The sequence below is a fragment of the Paramormyrops kingsleyae genome, chromosome 21, assembly GCF_048594095.1.
Source record: "Paramormyrops kingsleyae isolate MSU_618 chromosome 21, PKINGS_0.4, whole genome shotgun sequence".
NCBI classification, from domain to species: domain Eukaryota; kingdom Metazoa; phylum Chordata; class Actinopteri; order Osteoglossiformes; family Mormyridae; genus Paramormyrops; species Paramormyrops kingsleyae.
The window spans coordinates 10,524,405-10,541,446 of record NC_132817.1 but is presented as its reverse complement, the minus strand read 5'-3'; the positions used below and the strand labels follow the sequence as shown (position 1 = coordinate 10,541,446).

The following is a 17,042-nucleotide window of genomic DNA, read 5'->3' as shown; positions in this document are numbered from 1 at the left end:
ATTAGTCATACTGTTGCTGTCAACCTAATTTTATTCACTTTTGTTGTATTAAAAAAAAAATGGTGATGCTGAAGAGGAAAAAAAAAATTATCTATTGATTACAAGTATCGTATATATTCATATTTATCCAGATTAATAAGTTGATTTCAGCTTTTGTTAACTTTCTGCTTTCCTTTCTGGAACGTACTGCCATTAGCATTAATATTTATATTTTTAGAGAGCGTGCTGGTTTACCAATGAGGTTTATCAGGCATGAGTAATGTTTTATGTTAAGCTAAGCACATGGGCATTAAGCAAGGCACCCGGCACAGGTAATGTTATTATGAAAGGGGAAGATTAAAACTGGTGAAACGAAGCATCAACATCTTTATTTACAAACGCAGGAGCCCATCCTGGAACAATGCTAGACAAAACACACCCTACAAGGTCAGGGTCGCACTTGCAAATCCAAGAGGACAACAGGGCAAAGGTCACCCAGGTCCCTGCTACAGGGTACACAGGCTCACGACGTGTCCATCAGTGTCACACAGCAGGAGGATGGATCCTGTGTCACCACAAGCAGACCAGTGGCATCTTATGGCACCCATCTTGCCTACACTGGGTGGCTTACAAGGCGTTCTCCTGTAGCATCTGCTGATGGGCTTGCAGGGCTAGCTCGATGTAACCCCCCCGCTGAGACTCCGTGCTGGCGTAGACCTTCAGTGGAGAAGCACGAAGATGATCAGCATCACCTGACTATGGTCATTAAGCTTCTTGAAACCAGTATATCTCATCAGCTCATTTCTCCGGTGTGGATCCTGCTGATGGTACAACTGGCACATGGCCTAACACCGGACTTTGACTGTTCTACCCCAAAACAGATCAGCTCAGTTGTCCAAAGAGTCCGTTAAACCACAGGTGAAAATAATACTGGAAATTGCTACACACAATCCAGTAGAAATCCATTAATGTCACAGAAACACAAAGGTCTTTCCTCTCTTTAGACCACTTTCTACACACCCCTCCACATGGAAATATCCCAAATAAAAGCTGAAATTTTGGCTTTCCTGCATCTCAGTGTGAAAACAGCTCATCCCCGATCAGTCTGGGGTACAAACCTTAAGGAGTTCGACGCCCTTGGCCTCCAGACGGCCCGCTTCTTTGGCCGACTCGCTCCGAGGGTGAACCATGTGGAACAGAGTGACCAGGCTCACTGCCTCGTTTATGCTGGGGGGGGGAGGGGGACAGTGTTCAGTATCACAATACACCCTGCTGCAAGATGCCAGGCCATTGTACACAGGGCACACGACGACACATTTTGGCCAATCTAGATATGCCAGTGAGCCTAAACCTGTTTGGATGTGGGAGGTATCAGGAGGAAACATGGGAAGATCACACCAACTACACATGCACAGGAGTGGGGGACTGGAGGGGATTCCAACCCCGGAGGTGTGACCCGATAGTGTTACCCAATGAGCCACAATGCTACTCTATTAACCAGCATCTAAAATGTCTAACCTAAAACCACGCTCTACTCGCATTTCACAGTGGAAGTCTAGACAGGTGACACGCAGTACAGAGGATCCATGTTAACTGGAAGCACAACTGTGGAAGCGTGTTTTAAGATGACTAAACAAAAAGGGCTAATCGCTAACCACTATGTGGCGGGTGGGTGGGCGGGGGGGGGGCGGCACTCACAGCTCCCTCTGCAGCATGTCCACCAGCAGGCCGTCCACACGCCGCACCATCACCAGGTGCCACACCAGGCTGCCAAAGTGACGACTGGAGCGCAGGAGCTCATACTTGGCCCTTTTATCAATGTCCTCGTAGGCGAGCCGGTGCACCTGCAGAGACGCGACAGACTGTGCTATGACTGGGAGGGGCTTCACAGCAGATGTGCCTGATGCAAAAGAAGGGGGGCTTATGGTTTAACGCCAACCTTGTGGTACTCAGAGGAATCGGGTTCGAACTGGGCGATGCAAAGGTCCAGAAGGTCTTCGTGGCGGTCTTGCTGGTACACAACCTGGACAGGGCAGTAGAAAGGCCTGATGTAAGAGGTCACATGGGAATTGAAGCAGCGTTCTGATTGGACAGTGGATAAACATCCTAGAATGTTGTTCCTCTGGAGTGCAGTTGAGGATTTACTCCATGGGCAGGAAGCTGGAGAGTCAGCAGGCCTTACCTTGAGGTTTCCTTCCTGGAAAATGGGGGAAGGTGTGAGCTTTCTGCCTGGTTTAGGGAAGTAGACCTGAATCATCCTCTCCCGTTCCTCCCATGAAGCCTTACGCAAAGTTCCATCTGGCTCCCGGACCACCACAAAACGCTCCTGCAAGAATTGCCGGGTGGGGGGACAGGTGGTAAGGGCATCAACTACACTCTTATTTCAATGGGTATTCCAAATCCGCTCAGTTTCTCATTTACATGACATATTCAATGCTTCATTATAAAACAGGCTTTGTTTTAATGTGTTTGCCCAACTGTAGGCTAATGCAAGTGTTTAAGTCAGGTTAGGGGTTCTGAATTAAAATGCATTTTTGCCTTACAATATTTTCGCCTTACGAACGGAACCCGGGGAGCGGATGTATACAGCTCCTGCGCTAAAATGTTTTCAAATAATGGAATCGGCTTTCAAAACTTACTCTGTGAGGAGTCTGGAAGGTAATGTCAGTGAAAACATACTTGGCTGTTTCCATGCCGGCTAAGAACTTGTCCTGTGACAGGATGTCATTGATGGGCTTTCGCTCAGGCAGGACCGGGGGCATCTTCAGCTTCAGTTTAGCCTCCTCAATCGCCTTCTGCCTGGCCTGTGAAATTAGCCAGAGAAATACTAAGTAGCTTATCACATCATCATTAAAATGTGGGTATTGATATAGAAATATACAATACATAGTTATACCGCACCTAATGACTTTTCGGTTAACGATGGACGGCCTGTAAACACGACAGCGGCCCCCAAAGATTATAATGCAGCTGAAAATTTCCTTTCACTTAGTAACATCATAGCGCTGTAATATCGTAGCGTAACGCATTGCTCACGTGTTTGTGGTGATTCTGGTGTAAATAAACCTACTGCTCTGACAGTTATGTAAAAGTACACATACAGTTATGTACAGTACAGAAGCCGAGATTGGGTGTGCCTGCAATTATTTTTTAATGCCATTATCTTGAGATGACGAGACAATTTTCTCTGAATATTTGCAAGGGTGAACAAATTGTGATGCCACAGGACAGTCATGCCACATGTAATGCTGCTGGTATATCTAGTGTAACTGTGTTACTTAATGTGTGCATCCATGTATTAAATGCTGAAATTAAGTGTTATACCCATGTAGTGTTTTACCATGAAATGCATGTCTCTAAGTCTCTAAGCTGCACCATGGTCCTGGGAAATGTTATGTCATCACTGCACACAACATGTATAGATGATAATAAAAATACAGCAATTTGATATAAACAAACCTGTTCCATCTACACAATGGCAGACATACACAGTGACCCTGAGATAACAATGTAAACTGTATATAAGCTGCAAACCCTTTTAAAAGTTGTAGCTTAGGCTACCACGCTGCTAAATATCTCTGGATATCGAGATAACATAAAAAAATAATTGCAAGCACGGCCGTTCTCGGCTTCCGTAGTAGAAAACGCTGGTTTAGTAACTATGTTACTGGTTTATATTATGTATTGTAATAGTATCGTTATTTTAAAATGTACTCTTTCCACTTATAAATTAGTTTATTGTGAAACAGTACGCTATACCATCTAGGTTTGTGTAAGTACCTCATGATGATAATGTTCGCACAACAACGATATCAGAACGTATTCCAGTCATTAAGCAATCCATGGCTGTACAAAAAAGGTATGAAACCAGAAATATATTTTCAATACTTGATAGGGTCCGCCGTTCATAAATGGACACTGAGTGACACAAACAATCGAAGACAATTAGGTACCTCCCCTAGCTGTTGATCTGTCATGAGCTTGTATGTCGGTGGCTTTAACTCCTCCTTAACGGGTCGAAATATCTTCTGCAGGTCCATCCCGGTGATTCTGATGAGGATGTCCTGCACTTTTTCATCGGAAAACTGCACCGTCGCAATGTCGTCATCTCCTACCAGAATACATAGAGTGTTAAACATTTACATTAGTATGTCTGACTGAGATCGTACAGGCACTGAAATATGAATGGAAGAGGGCAGCTGGTGCCTGGTATCTAAGACCAGTGTATCCAAAATTAATATAGTAGCTTATATAGCCTAGTTGCTCAAGTTTTTACAACAATCTAACCATCATTTAGCTAGAATGCCTAATATTTAAAAGCAAAATCCTTTCTTTCTATGGCGACATACACAAGGTCAGTAAATGATTTATCAAATTGAATCCGTTTGCAGATTAAGTAAAGCGTTAATATACACCTTTATCAGAGGGTGAGCTGCACAGCATTCTTCTCGCATAAGCGATCTGCGTTGCAGAACATGAGTCGACATTTCTTAACAACGAAAATAATCTAAATACACCCCGTGCGGCACAGAAGGCTGCCATGCTTGAAAATTACTATAGCTTCCGTGCCACTTTGCCTGCGGCTGAAGGAGCAAGGAATTGTGGGAGTTTGAGTTTTCCTGTTTGCTTGGCGGTGAAGTCGAGCGTGTGTATTTGAAGCTTTGTTTAATGGATAGTGGTGGCTATTTGGAGACCCGACCATTTAAAGCAGGGGTCTCAAACTCCAGTCCTGGAAGGCCAGAGCCCTGTGTAGCTTAGTTCTTTCCCTGTTCCACCATAAATGATTCAGCTCAAGAGCTATGTGGTAATTAGCACAAGGAGTTGAATCAGGTATGTTAAATGAGGAGAAACCCAAAAACTGTGTAGGGCTCCGGCCCCCCAGGACTGGAGTTTGAGACCACTGATTTAAAGCTTACATGTTTTGGTGATCAAGATACTGAAAATTCATGGTTTTTTATTTTCTTTTTTGAGTTAGCCGTGTAACGATTTTGGTTTACACTGGAAATGAACTCGGCTAGAATGGGAAAAGATATTTTACACTGCTAGTTTTTGCAAGTAGGCTAGATAATACATTTCTCATAGCGGTAAAGATTGTTAATAGTTTTCATGGTAATCAATGCATAATTATAATGTTTCTGTAAAAAATGCTTCCCTGATTTAAGGTAATTTAAGCCATTATCTATATTCACTAGATGGCGCAAATATCACCATCAGTTTAACTGTAATGCGATTTTAATTTTTTTATATGTCTCTAATAATTTCCCCTCAAGTATTCAGAATATGATAATTACAAATATAGTAAACATTTCCCCCCACCTTGGCATACAAAAAATCGTGTTACCACATGCTAAAGTCATTGAGTTTAAGTGGCACCCTGGAATACAGTAGAGTTCGTACGTTATATAAGCCTATTAAATCTGACTGGTGACATTCCTAAAAACATGACTCACACAACCTTCTGCTGCAATGCGCTTTAAATTTCAGGTTAAAGAAAACAGCGATGGTAACATGTCAGGTGGAACGGTGATTGTGTATACAGTAGTTTCGGGAAGTGAAATTGATATAGATGCATTGACGTGGAGAAAAGATGAAAGATAAAGCATCGCACGTGCTTCTGGATGAATTTTCAAAACAAAGGGTAAACATGAATACGTAATTGCCTTTTGTAAAAAATTAAGTAATTTATAAAGTAAGAGAGTTGTAGAATAGGCTATTGTTCTACATCCTGCTAACTTGTAGGTTGTAGGCTATTCCAAAAAAAAAAAAAAAAAAACATCCAGGTAGTTGGCCTAAGCAGTAAATGTGCGGATCTTTCATTGAATTTAGAATTACCAATAAATTTATCTTTCATTCAAGTTCGCGTTGAGGGGAACCAAGGTGTTCTGTTGGAGACCTTTATTACGTGACAGCTGAATCGATTGTTTCTCAATAATAATCATACTTCCAATTTTCGCAGATTTTTACGAAGAGGCGACCAAAAGAAAATTCAAACCCCGGTCCCCAGTGAATGTTGAGGGCGATATTACGGGAATCACTCTAATATAAATCTTGACCTATAGTAACAGGGAAGTCGTTTAAGACCTCCTCAATATCAATCAATATCCAAGCAAATCCATAATGTATATAACATATTGGTGACATGGTTGGACTATAGTGAAGGTCAAGGAATTCTGACCAGCAGAAGTTGGATGGATGGAGTCTGGGGAGTTTGTTGGGAGGAGCATGAATGTAACAGAGTATTTGGTGGGTTGGGGTTATGGTCTGGTCAGCTGTAGATATTGCAGCACTGGGTTGGGGAGGGGGATGATCTGAGAAACGGTTGACCCGCATGCGTCCTGTCCCGCAGCGCTGGAATTCTTTGAGGAGGACAGCTTCCGATAGGAAGCGAAGAGGCAGGGAGTTTGGAGGATCCAACCCCAAGGGCGCCGTGACACGACTGCGTTTATCCTGCCTGCTTGAAATCCGGCTGGTTTCACATCCTTTCTTAACGTGGGAAAAAACAAAAACTACTGCTGTTGTGTTCTAGTGCATGAGATTAAAACCACGGAAGAGATTGTGCAGGCTTTAGGCAGGGTCAAGGTAACCCCCGCTGCTGAGATGATCGGGCATGCACCGCACGGTCACGGAGACAAGTGAGGGAAGTTTAAAAGCATCCATCATAATTAATTACCCATATATCCCCAGTTCTAAAAGAATTAAATAACTAATTACCAGATCTGTTAATCCTTCTTCTTTGTTTTCCATAAATGAGAATATTACTAGAAAAAGAGGATTTGTGAACTGACTCGTTCACAAATGAGCCAAACCCTTTAACAGCGTAGCTATGTACTCCCAACAGCAATGCGTGCATTAATGTGTCTGACCACACATTATCGAAGATTTCCTTTAATTAATGATGCCCCATTTTTTAGCTGTTTCATATTAATACGAATGAATTTAGTTCACACACTGTACCATTGACCTAATTTACTCATGCGACAGCCAGACGGGAAACCACCACGGAACAGAGGACTTCTAGAAATATTCCCTTCAAGTGCACAAGGCGAACGAATGCGTTCTTTTTCTGAAACGACAATACAAAATATGCATTCCGGTCATTTTTAGAGGAAATTATACGATATTACGTTTGTAAGATTTGGGGTGTGGGGCTGTACTGTGGCTGTACCTTTAAAGGTACAGAAATGGACTCTGAGGAACATTATAGAGGTACAAACAGAGTTAATGATCATCAGGGACCATTTATGTACAATTACCTACAGCTAAGAGTACAATTGGCAGACCCTTGAGGGTATAGCCCAATGACAAACAAAGGGACAAATTTTTACCCTTTTTCTGAGAGTGTACTTCACCTGTGTGTTATCGATCATTGGTTTGTATTCAAAAACCCAACGTCCATTTTCTTTCCCTGTGTGCTTACGCCAAAACAGCCTCTCCGCTGATATTTTTAATCTATCCCCATTCCTCTACCCAAATCCAGCCACATTCTTTCTTTCCATCCCACCCACCCATATCTTTCGACAGTACAGCAAGATATATTTTAGATTATTATTTTTAAAATTAAAATTAGCTGCTAGCAGTCAGCTGGTACATATTTTGTCCTTAAATGCTTTCGATTAGTATGTTTTGGCTTTAATCTAGCAGTATATGGGGAAGTTAATTCTTGAACCTGATAAATCATATTGATATTATCTTAGATTAATCTTTATGCCATACTGTTGTCTCGGTTGGTAAATAATAATGGTGTTTTCTCTCACAGTCCAGAAGGATTTCCCAGAACTTAAAAAGCAGACAACCTGGTCCTCTGCCTTCCTGGAGCCGTAAGCCTCCATAATTGCGTGAGCTCTCCGCTCGAGCAGGTGGTGATCACTTCTGAGTCACCCTGGCACGGATCATCTGTTTCTAACGAGCAAATCCGAGCCTCTTCTCTCCGGCTTTTCTGTGTGCGTTTCTCTATCCTATTTGGGGTAACTCAGACTGCGCTTATCTCCCTATGACACCCCATTAGGAATCACAGAGACCCCCTATTAAGAACGAGACAACGTGCGCTGTACATTTTAAATATTTTTCAGATGTTCAGGTCTAAATTACGGTAAGTTCAGTGATTGTTGTACTTAAATAGCCTATATTTATTAAACAGCACTTACATATTAGGCTAAATCTGAGATGTCTGAGATGTGTCAAGAACAAAACTGTATCATACATCTTTCAGTATAAAAACTAATTTTACTCTATAAACTATAACTTTACAAAATATGGGAAGGGGGGTGCTGATTCAAATCCCCGAGCAAGGAGCTGAACCCCCATTTGCCCCAGGGAGATCACTTTGGGTAAAATCTGCTAAATAAAGAAAAACATAAAACTAACTGCTACATAAAGTGCGATTTGCTGTTAACTACTGTAAAACCAGAAATGTGAAATCCAACCACTATCAGGCAATAATGTAACGAACAAGGAAAGCACAATGTAAGCACAACTCTGTCTGCTCTAGTGATTTTCATCCTCTTTGTTCCCCTCCTTCATTCTCTTCATCTCTGTATTCTGTACTGTGTCTCAACAGAAAAACGAAATCTCAGCCGATGTTCCAGAGCAGGGTGTAGGAACTGGGCTCACGGCAGCAGAGAACACACACAAACTCCGACACGCAGCCGAGAGCGGTGTCACATGCCTGTGGATGGTATACCACTGCTGCACTTCTGCAGGATCTCTCTGCTACGGACACCACACTTACCATGTGGCAAACCTGTTACCTTTCCCAGAAAGATGTTGTATGCTGATAACATTGGCTTACTTGATGCCTGTGATAACAAGGCGGATACATGATACTTGAACACGAAAAAGATCTAGGAATACCCATGGAATGTTCTCCAGCTTAGGCCATATTTTCTATATTATTTTCTATATTTGATTAACCAACTTTATTAGCCAAGTATATTTTCACATACAAGGAATTTATCTCTGGTTGTTCTTTGCGCTCAATGTACTTACACAGGACAGACATACAGCAAAAAAAGGTATAGAATATGTAGATACAGATCACAGATCTACAACATTGAAATACAGTATGTACAGTAAGCACTTGAGCCAAAGGACAATAGTTGCAGAGTGTAAAGATGCTGATGACTGTATATACAGGAGGTCAGTGAGCTTGACAGTATATACATATATGTACAATATATGGTATATACAATATATACAACATATATACAGCATACTCAGATTCCAGTTTGCAGGTACAGTGGATGTTTAGTGTGAACAGATTTATTGTACAAGTATTGACTGACACTGTGTGGCTGCTTTAAGTGTTCAAGAGAGTGATGGCCTGTGGAAAGAGACTGCTGTGTGTGTGTTCCATCCATCCATCTAACAACTGAGCAGGCTTGTGGGAGGCCTGACTGCTATCTCAGGTACAAGTCAGGGAAATAGATACAAGGGGATGCTAGTTGGCCTATATTGTGTTGGTACTTGTGAATTACTGTCTAATGTGAAAACATTTCAGAACACACCAGCGTTACTTTTTTGAAGCTGTAGACAGCGGGAAATAGGGGGATTCTGGGTACAGAGTGTACTGCCTAGAGCTGACATACAAAAGAATGCAGGTGGATGTGTCTTACACATTTTTAAGCCCGTTCATCTGCAGTAAGCTGTGGAGTACCTGGGGGCTGGACGGGTGCGGCTGGTTAAAAGAGGTGAAATGTCTGGCGTCAGCAATGCTTGGAACAACGAAGAAAGTCTGCATCTGTTAGGTGCTAAAATGAGCGATAGTTCGCTTGTGTACAGGGAGCTGTTCAGCTCAGTCATTACGTTACCTTACGCTCTATTTTTAAGGTCAGCTCAGCTTCTGCATTCAAAGACGAATTTGGAAAGGAATTAACCCGACTCTCCTTTCTGTGAGTGCTTCCATGTGCCAGATTTAGCCAGCATTTTGCGCAAATTAGTGCATGATGTACATACATGAATGAGTAAGGGTGGGGGGCAGAGTTCTTTAGTATCTGTGACAATGCCTCCATGGCAGGAACCCTCTGAAGTGGCTTAAATCACAGGTGGGGTGCTCTCTGGTTGGACCACCATGTCTACACTAACCTGTATTGAACTTCATCTAGCATCCAAACTTTGCTTCATTTTGCGCGGTTGTGCAGAAGGATCTGGGAGAAAGGTGGTTCTGAGGCCGGTTTTGACCTCTCCAATCAAAGGGTCCATCATTGCCTTTTTCGTGAATAGCACAAGCATGCTTTGCGGACCCGCATGTAACTCAATGTAAAGCAGTTTTTACGGGGTAACAATCCTACAGTTCAACTGAATTTCTTTTGCATGCGCACGCATAGGTAATTACTAATATGCCATAAGTTTATTAAGCTCGGTTTATAGGCTTTTTGGACATACAGTTGTCTCTGGGGGACTAGAACTGACGCGCATTGCGCTTTAATTTTTTTCTTTGCGCTGGGAGCGTGCGCTGAAAAGTCGCCCACCGGAACACAGTGAAACGGGGACCGCACATCGCTATTCTGGGCTTACGGAGATCAGGTGATAACCACAGGACAGCGGACGCTTTGATACCAGATACCTTTGTCCTATCAGTGACACATAATCATTCATGTGCAATTATCAATTCGTGCGCAAAAAGCAGCTGAATTTCTGCACAGCTCTGCCCACTGGTGTATTGAGTCAAGGCACCCAATTTCGACCAGTCCCTCAGGGACATCATCAGCTAAATGCTTTAATGTCTTTCATTTAACCGTGAGTAATGTATTGATTGTTTTTAAGCTCAACACGTCGCATAAGCCAGTTATATGAGGCAGCTGATTAAGTGAATTAACCAAAAAGTCAATCACACAAATGCTATTCTGTGTTAGGAAGGATTTCTTGTCCCAGGTCTTGCAGTTTCTTATTAATTCCGTGGGTATTTTAAAACTAGCTCGATGGGTACGGCATGTTAACAAGTTAACACTGTTATAAAATTAATGAGATGGATGTTAGTAACACCTTCCGCGCCCTACACTCCTCTCTCTGCTGCGTGACAGTAGTTATTTAAAAAGATTTAAAAATAGGTGGATACTACATGTTGTGTAATTACTGCAGAAAACCTTAAGAGTAAACAAGTCCAATAATAAAGTGACGACTGCGCCTCGAATGAGGCCAGGCAAACAAAAAATGGTCTGATTCTCTTTACTTCGTGGAAACCCGTTAAGGAAGACAAATAGCGCTATTAAATTATCGAAATTCTTTCTTAGGCCTCTTCTGGTTTTATTTTTATTGTATTCGTTTCGCAGCATTTAGTGTTATATGAGCTGTTTAAAGTGTAAATATAAATCTGTTCATGACAATCTTTTAAATCCTATTTAATCGTAGCTAAACATCTAGATTTAATCGTGTATTATAACTTTGTATTTTAAATGTACACCCGGATCCAACTCCACAGGGCATAAATCAGAGCAACACCTTGGCTGGTATTCAACTGGAAAAAATCCATTTACCACAATAAATGATTTACACCCTTGCTACCTTATTACTCAACACGATAATTTACTTAATTTGTCATATTTCTCATAATCACATGATTTACACCACATAACCTACAAATTAGTCTCATAAAATGTGACCAACAACTCCCGATCATAAACAAATATTAGCATTTTTCCTTGAGAAATTACAATTTTGAACAAATTCATTGTCTCCTTAAGTATAACAAGGTATATTATTTATAATAATTCTGACCAAACGAAGCAACTTGATTTCCCGCATGTCTAAGCTTGAGCGTAATGCATGGTTTTTAAGTCTAACGAAGTCGATAATAAATAATAGACCATTCTTGTTCAATACGTAATTTCTTTATAACTCAGACTTGACAAAAATATCTCGTCAATATATCGTTATTTCGGTAAAACATCAGTATATCAACTACTAATCATAACTTGCCCTAAACATACATCAAGGCTGACGAATTTTTATGCAGGAAGACTTCAGAATCGCTTTAATCCCTATAGTTTCTCAGTTTTCTAGTGCCGAGAAAATTACATCAGAATTCCGTATTTAAAACGTGCCCCCTGTTTTGGGAGATGTGCGGCTCCGCGTGTTCTGTCCTACAGGGAAAGTCCACTCTGTCTATATCGTTTTAGAAAGTTTTGCTATATGAACTTGTAAACTTTAATAAACCCAAATAAAAATGTAATGCATTCAAACAATTCTACTAGTAAAGGGATAGTATGTGTATTGTTTGAAAGATTAGTTTACTAATCATTCTTTGTGCAGGACATTTAACTATTTTGATTCAAATGGAAGGAAATATTCTCCTACCTCCACAAATTCGCATATGCAATAATGAGCATGCGTGCCCTGCGCCTACGTCTTTTTATGTCTTCACCGCAAAAAAAAAAAAAAAAAAAAAGAATCTGGTCAACTTTCATCGGACGCTTTTGCTCAGTCTGCAGTTTCGAGATACTGTGGTGACGAATGCGGAACAGGGTCTGGCTGTAATTCGGATCGTGGTACAGATCTGTAAAGGGTGTAAGAGACAGGTGGACCTAAAAGTAGGCATAGTAGGAATAGGCACAGCCAGACTCACCTAAAACCAGTCTTCAGCGAGGCTTTCTTCGCGTTCAGATCCAGTTTGATATTAAACTTGTCTTTTATACGCACCAAGTAACCCCAAAAGTCAACTTTTTTCTAGCATCTTATATGAATTGTACATATAGAGTGTTTTCTCTTAAGTTTTCAGCATTGCGTGTTAAAATATATACTTCATCGGTGGAAGAGCACGGTTTTTTATGTTTGGATTTGCGTAACGATGGTCACCTACCAAAACCATGGAGATGACGCGATACATTTGAAGATCCGAGATGCTAACACGACCACGGACAAGCAACGCATGGAAGAGGAGGCTGTACAGGAAAATGGCTCGGAGAAGACACAAAGATGCCAGAAACCCCCATACTCCTATGTCGCACTAATTGCCATGGCTATTCAGGAGAGTTCGGAGAAAAGGCTCACTTTGTCAGGCATTTACCGATACATAATCACCAAGTTCCCTTTTTACGAGAGAAACAAGAAAGGCTGGCAAAACAGCATACGCCATAACCTGAGCCTCAATGAATGTTTCATCAAGGTACCCCGGGAAGGCGGCGGCGAGAAGGGAAACTACTGGATCATAGACCCCTCATGCGAAGACATGTTTGAGAATGGGAATTACAGGAGGAGGCGGAGAATTAAGCGGCCCCTCAGATCGTCGCCGACTCACTTTCAGTCGGGGAACTCCTTTTTCAGTGAGGATAGTTATGGCTGTTTTGCCCCTTCGGGGTATCTGCAGTCTGGGTTCATGAATACTCCCTCGTCGATCGGGCAGCAGTCCAGCCCGATATCCTACACTTCTTGTCAGATGGCAGGTGGCACGGTACGTCCAAAGCATGCCGAGGATGTTTCTCCTAATTCCGCATATAATCCCTACTCTCCAGTGCAGAGCATGACTCTGTCCGGCATGATGAACACCTACAACGACTGGGGCTATCCTTATCACCCCCACTCTCATCACCTGCAGCAACTGAACCCAGCCACGGCGGCATGTCCGTCGGTCCCCTGTGCCGGGGCTCATACCTTTAACCTGCCGACGCCTGTCAACCTCCTAAGTTACCCCTAAGGCGTATTCAGGATCACGACAGCGCGCAAAAACATTTAAATAAACGAAAAGCTGTCAGTACTCATCATTGTATGGATTTTCACTCAAAACGTATCTCATAATACTTGATTTCAGATCACCGTGTCTATGTTTGAGATGTTTCATTCTTCGTTTGTGCAAAGAAAACATCGAAAGGGAACGATGAACAGGGAGAACTATATGAGTGTCTTTGAGTCAAAGATGCACGCTTGGGAGGCAGTTCGCAATTACTTTTTTAAGATTCATAAGAACTACACGGATGCTGCTCAGCCATTGACTTGGTGTTCCGTTTGCAGTTTTTACTTTTTCTGTTGTGTTAAGCTTGGGTAAGTCGATTTGGCATTGCCATTACGGAAAAAACTGCTAAGCAACGAAGTGATTTGTTTAAAAAAAAAGACAGTGCTTATCATTTCTTCATATTTTTGTATAGTTTTCAAATGCATAACCAAGCTCATAACGGAAAAAAAACATTTCGTTCAGAGTAACATTTAGAAGTTTATTGTAAACGCTTTCCTACTTGTTGCGTTTCGGTTGCGAACTAAGACAGTAAAGCCGAAACGAACAAATAGATTGATATTGATGCTCAGAATTGCAATCATCATGTGTATTCTAGAGCGATTCAAAGGAATATGCATTAAAAATGATTGACTGGCATATTGTGATATAGAAACAATTCCTAACCTAACCCCTTATTTAAAAAGCTATAGTGATACTACAAGAAACTATAAGATCCCTGTAGCCCTGTATAATACTGAAATAGTAATCTATCATACTTTTACCTCCATGTAATATTCTGTCTATAGTAGTGCTGTCTAGTAGTATTCTACAATACTTGTGTAGTACCCCATTGTATTTAATAGTACTGTGATAGCATTCAGTCTCAGTAGTAGTTCTGTGATATTTTTGATAGTTTTACTATAGGAAATCAAATATTTGCGTAATAAATTATGGTGTTCAAGAACTCTTATAACATTCAGTCTGTGATATCTATGATATTTATACGTGAATGTCTACAGATGCAGCATACCAAACTAATGTGAAGTTCAAGTTATGTATCAGTAATCATTTTAGACGAACTGCATAGGAAAAGTGATTTAGGGACATAACAAAAGGTGTAATAAAAATTACATGCATAATTACTTCTCTACAAGTTACTGCGATATTTAATTATTTTATTCTGTTTGCAACAAGTGGCTATTTTAAGAAGGTTTATTTGCAATTTTCAAAAACACAAACTAAATGTTACCGAATTATTATGTATTATTGATTATCTTTAGTACCGCTTAATCGGTACAGAGTCGTGGCTGGAATTTATTATTAGATTGAAAATTCTATTAATGATTCAGTTGGCATGGGTGAAACTATTGACGAACACAAACCAAGGGACGTTTCTTGTGGTTTTACCAGCATAAAATTGCTAAATTATTAGAATTTATATTATGTTGCGTTCATTTTTTGTGATTATCAACCTATCTACAAATTTATGAAATGAAAGATAAAACATAAAACTGCAGACACTCAGTCAGCTTGGACAAAGGAATACGAACAGGCCTACAATCAAACATCACAAAAGCAATAGGAACAGGCCTAGAATCAAACAGCAAAGGAATACGAACAGGCCTACAATCAAAAAGGTCGCATTAGAGGGTCTCATTACCGTTTGGAGTTGTACATATAAGCTACATTTATTAAATTAGTTCAAATCATACACCACACAAACAATTTTCGGGATCTGATTGTTCTTTGACGTGTTTAACCAGGTCTGCGGTGGACTTCAGAAATAATCTTAAAGACTAACGAGGAACTTTACATTAAACATGTGGAATGTGTTTAGGAGTTCTAAGAAGGCTTGTCTACCTACTTAGTACTTTTTTTAGTACTTAAGTACTTTTTGAGTTATGTTATGTGTTATGGTCACGTTATAAGTTTAATGTAGTCTTAACTGGAGTTTGCGTATAGTCGACTAATAACTAAAACGGTAGGTCTACAGCTAGGTAGCGACGCTACAGACCAATTTCTGTTCTGAGAAGAATAATACAGGCAGTGGGTGTAATTTTCACTTCACGTCTATTTATGACATTCATCCTTAGCAACTGAATTATCACATATATGTGTATTGTATGTTATATATTATAACAAGCATTTCTAATTTGAAGGATCGTTTACAATTGAACTGTTGCTGTGTAAACCGGACAGTTTACATTTAGTCAGGAATGAACAGGCCTAATGACAACCACTCTCGTTGCCGCCATGTGCTTCTTTAACAGCTTAATGAATGGGTCTAAAATAGGAATTGAAAAACTGAGCCTGATATATACATAATAGTATGGATACTGTGTGGGAAAAAAATCTGTTATTATTTTAACTGCCATCACGATGCTTTCAGAGGGTAATATCATTTGTTATGGGGAAGTTTTATTGTTCAAATCCCAATATTCAACTCTGTGTAATGTAAATCTGAACAAACTATGTAAATTGAATCGGATCCTGATGACCTGTCCTAAACAATTTCATCACAAAGTGGTCAGATTTTTTCCTAAGACAACGCACATATTTAAAAAGTACGAATTATGTTGAGTGGATAATTAATTTAATGCTTTAATTTGATGATGATTAGTTATAAGCACATACATAAATGCTTATTGTAATAAGAACTGTATACCATGCATAGGCCTAATATTCACATGCCCACGTTCTGAAATAAACTATCTTTCGTAAAAGTCTTGTGCAGTAGTTTCAACACACATATATTATTTGAAGATTCATATATAGTTGTATTTGTTTTACTTGACCGTTGGCAGGATAAAATATGATTTCCGTTTGCTTCGAGATCACATTTAGAAGTTAAAATTATTGCAACTGATTATTGGTGGCGTAAGAGAGTTACAAGCTCATGTTCATGGACTTTTTATCCAATCAATTATGAAGTTTCACTTGAAGCGCAAGTCACTCCACTAAAGGCGTCTTATTTTGGGCATATTATGATTAGATCCAATGCACTGGAAAAGACCGAAATTCTTGGAAAAGAGAATTCAAAGGACAATCAACAAGACGGGTGGACATAACAACAAATGTATCTTTGGGAGTCTCGAAGACCTGGACAGAAGATAGGACATAGTGCAGGAAAGACGTTTATATGGTCGTCAGGAGGCGACAGAAAAAGCCTACTGTAAACTAGATTACAAACGATATAGCCTAGTAGTTTAGGTCAGGTTGTTTGTATTGTGCTCATATAACAATAAAACTGCCTTTTGCAAATTAAACAATTATGTTTCACAATTACTTCTTACTAGATATATTACTGGGCAGTGTTACTGATGTACTAAGCACTGACTTCCGGGAATATTTAGCACTAATATTTAGTTTATTTAGTTATAAAACGTCCACTGGATTTAACAATATTGTAACGTAAAGCCAA

The 17,042-nt window shown here is 40.4% G+C and overlaps 2 protein-coding genes across 4 annotated transcripts in view; one reads left to right on the top strand and one right to left on the bottom strand.

Annotated features, from left to right (window-relative positions):
* Positions 1-346: 346 nt before the first annotated feature.
* Positions 347-17,042, bottom strand: part of mrps22 (mitochondrial ribosomal protein S22) — a 35,148-nt gene continuing 18,452 nt past the window's right edge. Inside the window, exons 1-8 of one of the 3 annotated variants that reach the window (XM_072704073.1) lie at positions 12,271-12,367; positions 3,933-4,090; positions 2,619-2,783; positions 2,162-2,305; positions 1,919-2,002; positions 1,678-1,823; positions 1,098-1,206; positions 347-696 (exon numbers count right to left, since the gene is read on the bottom strand). In XM_072704073.1, coding sequence (XP_072560174.1) covers positions 607-696; positions 1,098-1,206; positions 1,678-1,823; positions 1,919-2,002; positions 2,162-2,305; positions 2,619-2,783; positions 3,933-4,090; positions 12,271-12,286 — 912 coding nt within the window. In that variant the 5' untranslated portion in view covers positions 12,287-12,367 and the 3' untranslated portion in view covers positions 347-606. Of the gene's footprint in view, positions 697-1,097; positions 1,207-1,677; positions 1,824-1,918; positions 2,003-2,161; positions 2,306-2,618; positions 2,784-3,932; positions 4,091-4,394; positions 4,585-12,270; positions 12,368-17,042 lie in introns of those variants that run through there. The other 2 variants (XM_023818772.2, XM_072704074.1) reach the window with 2 other exon arrangements.
* Positions 12,399-16,344, top strand: LOC111847501 (forkhead box protein L2-like). The gene has a single exon (XM_023818717.2). It carries the CDS (start codon positions 12,761-12,763, stop codon positions 13,604-13,606), a length of 846 nt encoding a protein of 281 aa, XP_023674485.1. The 5' UTR covers positions 12,399-12,760; the 3' UTR covers positions 13,607-16,344.

What these genes read in the sequence shown, in the direction of transcription:
- LOC111847501 (XM_023818717.2), top strand. Translation starts at nt 12,761, where the DNA reads ATGGTCACCTACCAAAACCATGGAGATGACGCGATACATTTGAAGATC.